The sequence below is a fragment of the Myotis davidii genome, unplaced genomic scaffold, assembly GCF_000327345.1.
Source record: "Myotis davidii unplaced genomic scaffold, ASM32734v1 scaffold24, whole genome shotgun sequence".
Classification (NCBI taxonomy): Eukaryota; Metazoa; Chordata; class Mammalia; order Chiroptera; family Vespertilionidae; genus Myotis; species Myotis davidii.
This window is the reverse complement of record NW_006298312.1, coordinates 1642256-1655721: the sequence shown is the minus strand read 5'-3', so window position 1 is coordinate 1655721 and position 13466 is coordinate 1642256. Positions and strand designations below refer to the sequence as shown.

The 13466-nt window shown below is 35.9% G+C and overlaps 1 protein-coding gene across 1 annotated transcript in view; it reads right to left on the bottom strand.

Moving 5' to 3' along the window:
* ROBO1 (roundabout guidance receptor 1) overlaps positions 1-13466 on the bottom strand; it is a 1289171-nt gene that overhangs the window by 364575 nt on the left and 911130 nt on the right. The window contains exon 4 of the mRNA XM_006773945.2: positions 11748-12074. Coding sequence (XP_006774008.1) covers positions 11748-12074 — 327 coding nt within the window. The remainder of the gene's footprint in view (positions 1-11747; positions 12075-13466) is intronic.

Below are 13466 nucleotides of genomic sequence, written 5' to 3'. Positions count from 1 at the left end.
AAATTTACTCAATTCAACAATAAGAGTCATTTGATTATTTTGTCGCGAGTGACAAGCTAGTGAAAAAGTTATCGGTCGTGACATTAATTCCACAGCCTGTATATGGCTCGACAAGTTTCAGAACAACGTGTTCACTGAGGAGCATTGACGATGGTTGTTGTTCATCTTTCCCCAAATAAGGAAAACCATTCAAAACATATTTGCTACTAACATCTGATGCAAGCCAGAATTTGATGCCAAATTTGTTGGGTTTATTAGGCATATACTGTGTAAACCTGCACCTGGCTTTTGACGGAAATAATTGCTCGTCAACTGTTACATTTTGCCCTGGTTGATAGCAAGCTTGACTATTTTCAATGAACTTGTCCCATATTTCCGAAACCAAGGCAAACTTATTTATTTGTAGGTGCCTACTTCTTTTGGTTCTTTTATCAAAACGAATAAATCGTAGGATTTGCTTGAACTTTGCTCTGGCCATAGTTTTTCTAAAAAATTCGGGACCCTACTTTGCTGACGATAAATAACTGAGTTTTAAATTTTTTGCCTCGTAGGCTCCACGAGCATATAAAATCCCAATAAATGCATGTATTTCCGGTAATGTTGTTGTCCAATCGTTCCTCAAAATTCGGCGGCCTTCTTCTTCTATGCACTTTTTTAAAAATTTCCCCCCCAAGCAGTCAAAATGACTGCTTTCGGGCAATATAGATATAACACATATATATATACCGGAAATGAAGGAGGGGGAGGTAACTACAATTATTAATAAACGCATTTATATGTTGTATAAAAAGTCACAAAATTCTAAGAAATTCTGTCATTATATACATCATTGTTTTTCTAATTGAAATTAAAAAGCAGTCAAAATGACTTCCTTGGGCAATCTAGTGTTAAATATCCCAGAACCTGGGTGGGTGGGTGGGTGACACAGTCCTGGAGTCCTGGGAAACAGTACCTGATGACTACATTCTAAGTCCTGTGCTTTCAAATGAGTGTTTCAGATCACATGAACTGATTTTACCAAGGGGTTGTATGGGAAATGAGTGGAAAGGGTAGATTAGACTGTTCTGTGAAGGGGCATTATGATGCTCATCACACATGAAATAAAAGCCCCCCAAGTCACGTTACTCATTTCATTTACAATGTGCCAGGACTGATGCTAGGCACGTGGGTCACAGAATGGTTGCAAAGATCCTTGAGCTGACTGTGCGGGACTGACCAATGGAACAGAAAGAGCCATTCCAGGTTGAAGGGACAGAGGAAAGTGCCATTTCTTGGGACCATGATGGGCTGGAGTATTCTGAACTACTGTTAGCCATTCAAAGTTAAGATAACTTAATACAAACTCTCAATCCCACTTGCATGGTCATAGACTTGACCTTGACTTTACCATCTCTTACAAAATCTCAACTTTTATTGTCTCACCCTCCAAAAGTAAGCCAATCTCCAAATCTAATCCTTGTTTTTTCCTTCATAATTTTTACTAACACTTGCTTCTCACTAGCACCATCCCATACTTGGAATAGTGCCCTAGGTTCTTAATTAGTTTTGTCCAATCTTTCTGCAACTCATTGGATACTCATGCAGTACTCAAGTATCACATGAGTGACATTTTAAAATGTAAATCAGACCATGGCATCTCCACCATTGCCTGAAATTTTCTGTAGCTCTCACTGCACTAAATGTCCAGTCCAATATCATTAACCTGGTTGTGGGCCTCTCAATGATCTAGCCCTCAACTATTTCTCTTGCTGTTTTCCTTACTCATGTTCACCATTTTTCATTTTCCAAAATATGCCCAAGTCTATTATTTTCTCAGGGCCTTCAAATGCTCTGTTCTTTTTGACTGAAATGCTTTTTCTTTTATTCTGTACCTTGGTAATGTCCACACATATTTCAGCTCTGAACTTAACCCTGATCATCCTGGCACTTATCATAGTTTTTAACCATAAAGTCACTGCTTACTATTTTCTAACATTACCTCTCTCCCCACTATAGTTTAAGTTCCTTGAAGAAATAAACTATTTATTTTTTGTTCACCACTGAATAGCTAGAACTAAGCAGAAAGCCTAGAAAGAGTTACTTAGGAAAAACTACCAAGTTTTTGGATAAGCTATATCTTGGTATTCATAATTTAATTTAATTTAATCTGGCATTCTAGAAACATTTTTAATGCCCACATTGTGTAACAAAGAGACAGAAAAACATTTATGCTCCCAAAACATTCAATAGCACTTTATTCTAACCTGACACAAAAATGTTGACATTGATAATTAATGACAGCCTAAGTTAATTTATATTGTATTAATTATAATTAATTATACAGGAAGTTTTAGGTATCTTTTATTAAACTTGTCACTGAAGCAAAAGTTTTAAAATAAATTCAAATGTTTCTCAAGTTACTCTGTGTATGTATAAAGACTTCTAGCATTTAATCACAAGTACATTAGAAGGATTAAAAGAAGCAGTGATATGATGATAAGATCTGAGAGATAACCAGATCCACCTTGTTATATTATTACTTTTTTAAGATAGTACTGTTGATATGAGGAGAAACTGCCAAGAATTCCACATAAATAACTAAACACTGAATTGATTCTCTGGAAGCCTCAAGGGACTTTATATCTAAGTATCTATGAGTGTTGAAATAATCATCTTAGTACTTGTCAGCATGTATGAACATCAACAACTTTTTGAGATAAAAAGGTGTGGCTCATGAGACTGGTAATGGAATATGTAACCTTTAACCCCAAGGTCACTGAATGGAACCTGGACCAGGATGGTGTATCTAGTAATAGTCAACAGACAAAAACTATTTTGTAGCATCTATTACAGATAGCACACTTTTCCATTTAGTCTTTATGCCATAGCTAGGTGTTCCACATTTCCAAAATCTTTTTGGGGGGCAATATAGGAAGAAAAAGAGAATATTAAAATGGTTTTCCCTAGAAAACACAGAGAAATGTTAAGATATCTAGAAGGCTATTCACCAAAATTTTAACAGCAGTTGAGGCCCAGTGCACAAATTCATGCACAGGTGAGGCCCCTCTGGGTGGCCTGCGGGGAGCCGGCTGAAACCCGCAGTCCAATGCTGCCTGCAGCTCCTACCTGCCTCTCCTTCTCCTCCTCATCCCGGCCCCACTGCTCGCGCACAATCAGTCCCAATTGGAAGAGGCTCACACTACCACAGCAGCACTTGCCAGCCATGAGCCCTGCATCTGGCGCCCTCCTAAGGGGCATGGCCTGCAGGATCAGGCTGAAACCAGCTCTCTGACATCCCCCCAGGGGTCCCAGAGGGCACAGGCCAGGCCAAGGGACCCCAGCAGTGCAAGATCGTGCCGGGGAGGGACCCCAGGAGGACTCCAGGGTGTGTCCGGCCCATCTCGCTCAGTCCTGATTGGTCAGACCCCAGTAGCAAGCTAACCTATTGGTTGGAGCGTCTACCCGCTGATGGTCAGTACATGTCATAGCATCAGGTCAACCGGTCAACTATCTGCCTCCTGGTAGTCAGTGCACATCATAGGGAGTGGCTGAGCAGCCTAGCATAACATTAGCACATTACACTTTGATTGGTTGAACAGTCGATCGGTAACTGGACACTTAGCATATTAGGCTTTTATTATGTAGGATAATCTCTATAAGCTTATTAATCATCTTCCTTAACCTGTGATTAGGAATAAAGAAAAGAAAGTGCGTAATGTGTCCCTGACTCTAAGATCTTTCCACAATTTGCTTAATATTAATATGTAACAGTTATGTAAAATAAAGGAAAAACTATAAAAGTTTGCCTAGTTAAGAAGTCAACTAAAGCCCTGGCCAGGTGGTTCAGTTGGTTGGAGGGTCATCCCATACACCAAAAGGGTGTGAGTTTAATTTCCATCAGGGCACATGCCTGGTATCCAGACTTGATCCTCTGTCAGGGTCCATAAAGAAGCAACAGATTGATGTTTCTCTCTCTCCCCCTTTACTCTCTCTCTAAAGTCAATAAAAAATATTATCAGGTGAGGATTTAAAAAAAAATTTTAAAAGGTCATATATCTTGAGCCTATAATTTAATTGTTTAACTAAGAATAGTTTTAAGATAGGATATGTCCTGTTAGCTTTCATGAGTGAATAGCACATTCTCTGACACAGCCATCTCCTCTAACACCCACATTCAAATGGTCAGCAAACTTTGTCCTTTTCTGCCAAAATACCCACTGAAACTCAAACCTCCCCTTTATGCCCTTCATCACTACCATCTCTCACAAGGATTATGGAATATGGGTTTTTGCTTTTTATTTCATATTAAATACTCTTTAGAAAGACAGAACCAAAAAAATTAAAAAGAATCTTTGTGTGATTTCAAAAGAAAATGACAGCTTTCTTCTTCTCTCTTGATAGGGTATCCAATGGATACTGCTCTAACTTTTCCAACAAATACAAAACTTGCACCACATTTGCCTGAAGACATAATGTAATTAAAATCTGGTATTTGGATGCCACAAGTGGTCTGATGGACTTATTACTTACATCCTTGTGTTATTCTTGTAAGCAGGTAACAACGAAAGAATATATTCTGATCAATAGTAAAAATCCAAGGTTTTAGTAAATATACTTATCACGAAACTTAGCAATATTGATTCTTTATGCAAGTGAATAAATATATAAATTTCAAAGAAATTGAATGTTATCCCAAATAAAAGTTTTATTTTTATTTGTTTTTAAACAAAAAATGATTTAAATCAATACTATTTGCATATCCTGTGTTAGCAATGAGGATCCAAAGGTAAATTTCTCATACCACTGATTTCAATTCAAGATGGAATTTCAGATATTCAACACATGCTTTACCTCGCCAGAAATTAATTTAAGAAAATTTAATTACTGAAGCATTATATTTAAATGTTGGTATTGTAACACACGTAATTACAAATTGATAATGAGCTGACTCCATTTTTGAAATCAGAAGTATCTGATCCCATCTGTATAAATAATCCTCGTATCTGACCATACTGGAGCTAAAGAAGAAAAAGTAGTGAAAACAACAGCATCGATAATTAGATTTATGATTTATAATTATGTGCCAGTCCCTCTGCTATGCACTTCATATGCATTATTTCAATCGTGAACTAATTTTGGAACAAAGAATCAGTGCATTTTAGAATATAAATGTACAATAAAGTGAAAAGACTTTGTAAAATCATAAAATTACATGAACCTTTAAATTTTTTCCTTTAAATATGAAAACAAAAATAAGATATATAAAAATGTTTTAAAATCTGGTTAATGCACTTGAAATGACAAGTTTTTTAAAAAGATAAAACAAATTAAATAGAGTAAGCAAGGAATATTTTAGAGATGCAATATAAAACATTCAATTTCAAAGATAAAATGTCTATCAGGGAATAACATGTGTGTGTGTGAACGCACATGTACATACATATGCAATCAATTAATATTTCATAATATAATGGCATATTCTATTTCCACCTGCTTACTTGAACCATTTTATCTCTAGGGATAATCCTTCCCTCCACCTCCCATGGTCAAGATTTTGAAAAGATATTCTATCGTACCTAGGTACATACATGACTACTTAGCACACATGGTCACTTAACTTCCTCATTTCACCCAAATGAGAAAAAATGTATAGTTCAAACTTGAAATCACTTTGAGGAGCATCATATATTAATAACAACAAAAGATCAAAATGTGTTGAAATCTGTGGGAAAATATGACTTCAAAATACAAACATTCATCTCAAAGTAATTATTATTATAAAGCATGCCAGTTAATAAAATGTAAGGTAACTTAATCTTTGATAATTGGGGAGATTACTTTTTTTCAAGAAAGACAGCTCTTCTGTAATTTTGCTGCTAAGACAGCCACCGGATGTCTACCTCGCCTGAAGAGAATTTATCTTCCTCAGGAGACAACAGCTTAAACAGGAAACAAATCGCCATATGCTGACTGTGCGCTGCTGAGCAGACGACGTAGAGAGCCACAGTCCGCAGTGGAAAGCACAAGGGTTAAGGTTCAAATTAATTTTTCTTAAAATTCAATTCAATTACCCAAGATCATATTACTTATTAAATATAAGTTGTGTCAAAGAACGGGGCCTGGCATAAAATAGAGTTCTAAATTTTATAACCAGTAGTGTTGGGTATGAGAGAATAGATCCATAAATGATTTCCATTTAGTAGACTCTCAGATAGACCCAATACAAAACAAACAAAAAAACTTACTTGCATGGCATGGTAAAAGCTGGATTTGAAACTGAATTAAATAGTGAGGTTTCATAAATCTTAGTTACAGCAATATTTTCTAAATGTTCCAATTCAATGTCCCCACCACGATATATCATTCTTGGTTTAGACAGATAAATAATCATTAGAAAATAAATTTTAAAAATGTATCTGTAAACAGAAATTATTTTCCTTTACAAATATAAACTTCCAAAAATTTCAGGTAGAAACTTTAGGTTAATAACTACTATATATGTCTTAGCATTCTAATATCTAGACTTTATAATTTGGTGAATCCAGTTAACTGCATCAAAACTGAGTTTTCAAGAACAAGGACTACAGCTTTTACCACTTGGCAAGGATCAGCACCAAAAGGTAAGGCCAGTACTGTGTCTAACCTGGTTATAATTGGGATTCAAATAAAAATAAAAAATCCTAATAATGACCAATAAATACAATTCTTTTGGTGCATTACTTAAACTTAAGTAAATATTATCACAATATACAAGAATATTGTAATCTCTATACAGAAACAAAGGTAGTAAATGACATCCATATCATTTTTTTTTTCAATGTTTGAGAGATTGACAATTGTTAGGAACCAAGAAATCCAGCTGTTGTTACAGCTGTAAAACTTGGTTTAAAGGCAAATAAAACACAGATACATGTTTTTAAAAGAATTACCTATAACTGCACTGTAAAAGTTGCCTCAAGACACTTTTGTTAATGCTATTATTTGGGGCTACGGCTTCACTAAGAAATTTGATGCAATCTTTGCCTTCCTGTGTCTGAGCCTTTGAGAGAATAAGGATAGTTCTCACTGAACTTCTAATACATAAGCTAAGGAAATCTTTAAAAAAGTGGTAACATTGTCCAGGAAAAATTTTTTAAAAAAATGGAACAGTACTTTATAGATTTAACCTACATTAAATATGATCCATGTTTCTTTGCCCCCCCCTCCCGAACATATCATTTAGTTATGTAACACACGAAATCTGATTTGAGGACGCAAACACATTTAAAAATGGTGAATGAACAGCAACCACTACCTAAAATAAATAACTAAAGTACATATGAATTTAATTACTACATATCTATTTATATTATATTGAAGCATGAATTTACTTAATAATAGTTTCTAAATTTTTTAAATACATAAAACACATTTTAACTCAAAGGACTTATTTTTTCCACATAGCTATGTCCAAATAATATAATGTATCCCAAAAACATGCCTTTAATTATTATAATTACATCAGTATAAAACTATTGAAAACAAACACTATTGTGTTTTTTTAAGATTTTAAGTAACTATTATTATCACTAATAAGGATCCCTATTATTAAAATATCCTTATTAATATCAAGCTATATTTGATAAATATACAATTTTCCCTTTTCATGTACAAGAATTATTGCTGAAGATGATCTTAAAGTATTTTTTAAATTTATCTTTATTGTCACAAGTATTACAGATGCCCTCCTCCCCCATTTACTCAGTAAATTATAATATTATTTTTTCTCTGGAGCTTGAAAACAATTTGGATCTATAATGAGATATATCACTCTAAAATATGTGAATTATGCAGTATTAAGAAACTACATATTGAGGAGGGACCATACTGAGATGGCAGTGTAGATAAAAGCCTGTACTCACCGCCTCCCACACCACATCAAAATTATAACTAGAATACAGAACAACCATCATTCAGAACTGCCTGAAGTCTGGCTGAATGGAAGTCCTACCACTAGAGAAGTAAAGAAAAAAGGACATTGAGACCGGTAGGAGGGGCAGAGGCAAAGAACCGCTGGCCCAGCACCCATGTGTGCAGAGATTTTTAATTGGGAGGACAATCATTTCTGCAGAGGCCGCTCATAAGGAGCAAGGGGTCACAGCCCCACACCAGACCCACAGCCCAGGGTTCCAGAGCTGGGAAGAGAAGTCCCCATAACTTCAGGCTGTAAAAGCCAGCGGGGACTATGGCTGAGGGACACAGAGGCTGATAGAGTCCCAGCCTGTTTTTCTTAAAAGGCCGGCACACGAACTTACAGTCTTGCTTCCTCTGAGTTCCAGTGCCAGGTGGTGGCTTCAGGGATCCCAGGAACATATGAGGAGGAACTGGATTGTCTGGCATCAGGGCAAGAACTCGGAGGTAGCTTTTTCACAGACAGAGGTACTCACAAGGGTCATTATACCTGTGCTGGGACCTCCCCCCATTGCAGAGCTAACTGGCAGCCATATATGAATTTCCATCAGCATTGCCCACAATGTTCACTCTACCCTGGTGATTCTCTGAGACCCCTCCCCATCCAAACTGCAGCCCCATAGGAAAATCTGCTTTTCCATATGAATGGCTTGTCCTGGCTCAGGCTCCAGACTCTGCTAAAAATCTCTTGAATAAGCAGCAGGTTGAGTCAGCATGCCCCAAACCTACCCAAAAGTGGCCCGGGCCTCGGCACTAACACCAGCCTGCCTTGCTTCACAACTGGGCCTCGCCTGAGTACTTCCTAGCCCAATATAAGTAGCAGCCATCTACAGATCTCTCTTTAGCTCCTGTGGGGTGGCCCCAAGCAGTTGCTGACTTTGCACCTCCTAGGAGGCCCTAGAGCCAGTGCACTTGGTAGACAGCCTCAGAACATACCAGATAACAACCCTATGTATCCACAAATGATACACAAAAGGGGCAGACTAAGTGAGCACCAAAGCTCCACTGAAGCAAGTCCTGCTCCATAGGGGTGTCTCTTGCATAGGAGTTCTTCCATTGTAAACACAGCTGGTCCTCAAAGCCAACTGGCCTGGAGGTCAATTCCTTCCAGTGACACCAACAGGGAGTGGCAAGAAATACTCAAAGTGATTAACAGCAAGGACCTACAACCAAGATTACTCTACCCAGCAGAGCTATCATTTAGAATTGAAGGCGAGATAAAGAGCTTCACAGACAAGGTAAAGCTAAAGGAGTTCATCACCACCAAACCAGTACTACATGAAATGTTGAAGGGCACTGTTTAAGAAAAGGAAGAGAAAGAGGAAGGAGGAAGAAAAGGAGGAGGAGGTGGAGAAGGAGGAGGAAAATATGAACAATAAAATAGCAATAAATACCTATCAACAATTGAATCTAAAAATCAAAATAAATGAACAAGAAACCTAATGAACAAAATAAACCGATGAATAAAATAGAATCAGAGGCATGGGAACATGGAGCAGACTGACGAATCTCAGATGGAAGGGGAGTGGGGTTGGAGGGAAGAGATTAACCAAAGATCTTATATGCGTGTATGCATTACCTATGGACACAGACAATAGGTGGTGAAGGCCTGGGGTGGGGTGGAATCTGATAGAGGGGAGAAATGGAGGAGGGGGGGCATTTGTAATACTCTCAACAAAACAGACTTTTTTTAAAAAATGAAACTACATATTTGAATATTTTACAGATAAAAGTTACATAACGACCTTTTGTCCACTCTCAATTCCATATTATATTTGACAACTAAGATTGGAAGAGTTTCTCCATAATTAATTCTCAAGGTAATAGAATGTCTAGTTTAACAAGAGAAGTTAAGTGGAAACTTAGTGTGTGTTTTTTAAATATCAACACAAAAACCAGATTAGAGGAAAGTCAGTTCTGTAAATCCCAGTGCATTAAGGCTATCTTGATCATCTGAGATAAAACTAGAGGTATTTTAAAAAGGAAGAACTAGGGGGTGAGCACTTAGACCTTCTATTAATGTTTATAACCTTCCTTTTCCTAATTCTGACAACCATAAGGATACAATTAGAATAGGAACTAGCACAGAAACAGGAGATGACCCAGAATATTTCTGTTGGTACAGTCTTCATTTATAAGGAATTATAATTCCGAGAATAAATAATCACTTTTTTCTCTCCTGATCTTCTGTTTCTTACCTTGCAAATGTAGGAGTTGGCTTAGGTTATGCACATTTTTTTTGATTCTTTAAATGTATTCTCAAATGTTAACTAAATGTATTTCTACAGGAAATAATTAGCCTTAAATATAAATGTGTCAAGAGTTTAAAAGATGCTCATCTCATAACGTAGAAAGATGATTTTATCAAAACAGTCCTTTTGTAAGTTGCACCTTTAAACTTCTTTTGCTTGCTTTAAATTTAAAATTGGGCTTAAAAAAACAAAAGAACAATAACTTTCTGTTGTAATTATAGATTTTATTCATCTCACTGATTTAGTTCTATAAACTAAACTGAGAATCAAGGCAATATGAAAAAATATAATTTCATCATCAATTAACTGTGAAGAGAGAAATATAAACCTGGGTTTTAAGTAAATGTTTTTAAAAATGTGATTGGCTAGTTCTGATATATATTTAAATTTACTTTAATTTTTTTATTTCTCTAAATTTTATGCTCAGATCAGACATCTTTGGCATTGTCTCAATTTAAGTACTACTTGATTTTGTGAGTGTGATCAAATCATCTAAATTTCCAGGGGCTGATTCCACATTAATAATATGATTGAATTAAAATAATCTGTCTCTAAATTCTTTTCTATGTCTATAATTGTATAGTTATCTGATTTTATATATTCAAATTCTAGTTGAAGGCTGGAGACAATGTTGGATATTATGAAAACTGATTATGTGATTAAGATATTGAATGCAAATTATAAGAGGATGTCAATCATCATTTACATATATATAGTTATGTATAGTTTCCCATATAATTATATATAAGCCTACAATAAATTAGATCTAAATTTCATTTGTCTCTCTAATAAATGTAAATTCTCAATTTCTGCCATGTATACATATACACAGTGTGATTTTTCAAAGGAATGCAACTTTCTGGCTACCTCTTAAATGTTTATTGAAAACAAGAGAAGCCCAATTCTTATCCAAATATAATACATATCTAGACTCTAGAAATAAATATGTAATCAGCAGTCAACAAATTCTTCTTATGGTGATTTCAGATGAGCTGCCTTTGGCATTTGTATAAAGAAACTGAACTACTGAGTTTTACATGCACTCCCAAGTTGCACTACAGCAGCTAAGAGAACAAAATATGAGGCATATGTATCTCTGGATATAGCTTACCAAAAAGTATAATAGATTTCTAAGAATTAGAAATTGTTTAAAATCATACTTTACAATTCCAGTTGAAAGCATTTCTCTTAATGAAAACAAATGAAAAATACCCCACAGTATTCTTTTTAAAAAAACATACTTATATTCAATATATTTAAAAGTAACAATGAAGGGGGATGAATTAATTTCAGTGCAAATGGTCAACAGAAAACAGCTCCAAATCAAAAAAAAGTAAAATATTTCACCAAACCTGTATAAATCCAAATTAAGTTTGAATAACAGCTAGAATGAGAAATACTATAGTAAATTCAGATAAAGAGTGGGTTGTATTCATATGCAAAGCTAGAGATTTTCCTGCAGTAAAGCCTGTGATACAGGTTTGATTTTTGTTATTGCCCTTATCAAGGGAAATGTTCCCGCTCTGCCATCCCCCCCGAGAAACACAGAAAGCCCCTGTTACTTACTGGCTACCTCCAGCGATGCATTGTGGCTCACAGCCTCTCCGAGGTAATTTCTTGCTACACAGATGTAGACCCCTTCATCTGGCCTACTTTTTCGTCCATGTACAATTCGTAAGAAAAATAAAGATCCACTTGGCAACAACATGCGGTGTGAGCGAGGGTCATCTTTGTCTGTCTCCACTCTCTCCCCACCTTTGTACCATTCAATAGTCGGTGTGGGGCGGCCCTCAGCTTTACAGTTCAAAGTTGCAGGTTCTCCTTTTGAGACAATTAGGTCTGAAGGGTGTTCAACAATGCGAGGTGGAAAATCTTCCTGACGAAGACGGGAGCCTGCAGAAGAAATGACAAAATAGTTTCATATTCTCACTTGAAAACAATAAAGGTCTTATTACCAAAGACTAGGCATTAGCACTGTTGTTTAAACACTGCGTACTATTGACCCACTCGTCCTGTCCTCTTCACTAACTAATCCTTCTGGTGTCCACCTTGACACCTTCCGATTCCTGACTCTTTTAGACCCTCCACTTAGAAAGTGCTCTTGCTTAAACTTTGCCCATACAAACACTGCCTGCTCTCCAACTCTCTTGTCCACAAATCCTCTCAGAACCCATCACCCTGTCTGTTTGTACCATTTATGTGCCTGCTTTTGCAGAGGAATGTGTTAGAGAATTGTTGAGTATTACAAAAATTGGCATGACTTCTTAGAATTTCCTTTTTAACTCACATCAATCAGCACTTAAAACATATACTGTATACTAATGAGCATTTATATTCAAATATATGGTGAAACTTTTTATAGAAACTTTTCTATCTTTCTAAATAATACAAGTATATATATACATATATATGTATATATATACTTTTGCAGTTTTTATTAATAAATTAAGTTCATTGCTCTCCAATAACTATGTTGAAATTTTAATAGACTTCAAAGATGAAATGTTAAATAATTGAGTTTAATTAAATTGAGTATAATTAAATATAATATTAAATGCTAAAGGCTATTGGATGAGGGGCTACATTCTAGATTCCATGCATTACTAAATGAAATCCTGATAATATGTGCCATTTAAATATTTTGTGTCTATAACTTACTTTCCCAATGAGATTATAATATCTAAAACAGGGATTAAGTTTCACATTTTTAATACTCCTACCTAATTGCTACCATACATAGATTTAATGGGTTAATTTCTTAGAGATTTATTAAATTTAAAAACCCAACTTAATTTAGTGGTGCTCCAAACCTATTCTCATCTAATGTTCCAATCTCAATGAAAAATGAAAATAAAGAAAATATTCTTCCTTGAAACCTCCCTTCCTGTCACATCCTCCCCCAAATTTCTCAAATCAATCTACTAATCTCCATCTCTACAGTCAACTACCATCCCAGATCAAGCTCCTATCAATCCCCACAAGGATTTAGGAAAGCTCTTAAATAGCTTTACTTCAATGTAGCCATGAAGGCTTTGAAATGTAAATACAATCTGGGTCCTCCGCTATTTCAATGGCTCTTAAAATAAACCCATTGCTCTTAAGATAAAGTCCTTAACAAGACCAACAAGAGCCAGACTGTTCATCCCCCTATCTAGCTCTCCAGACTCTTCCTGTTCCATCCCTTTCTCTGCTTTCTTTGCCCCAATCTTCTGTTAGCTCCACAAATATTTTGAGCTTTTGCGTTCCACAGAGTCTGCCTGCCACAGGGTCTGAACTTAAAATGAT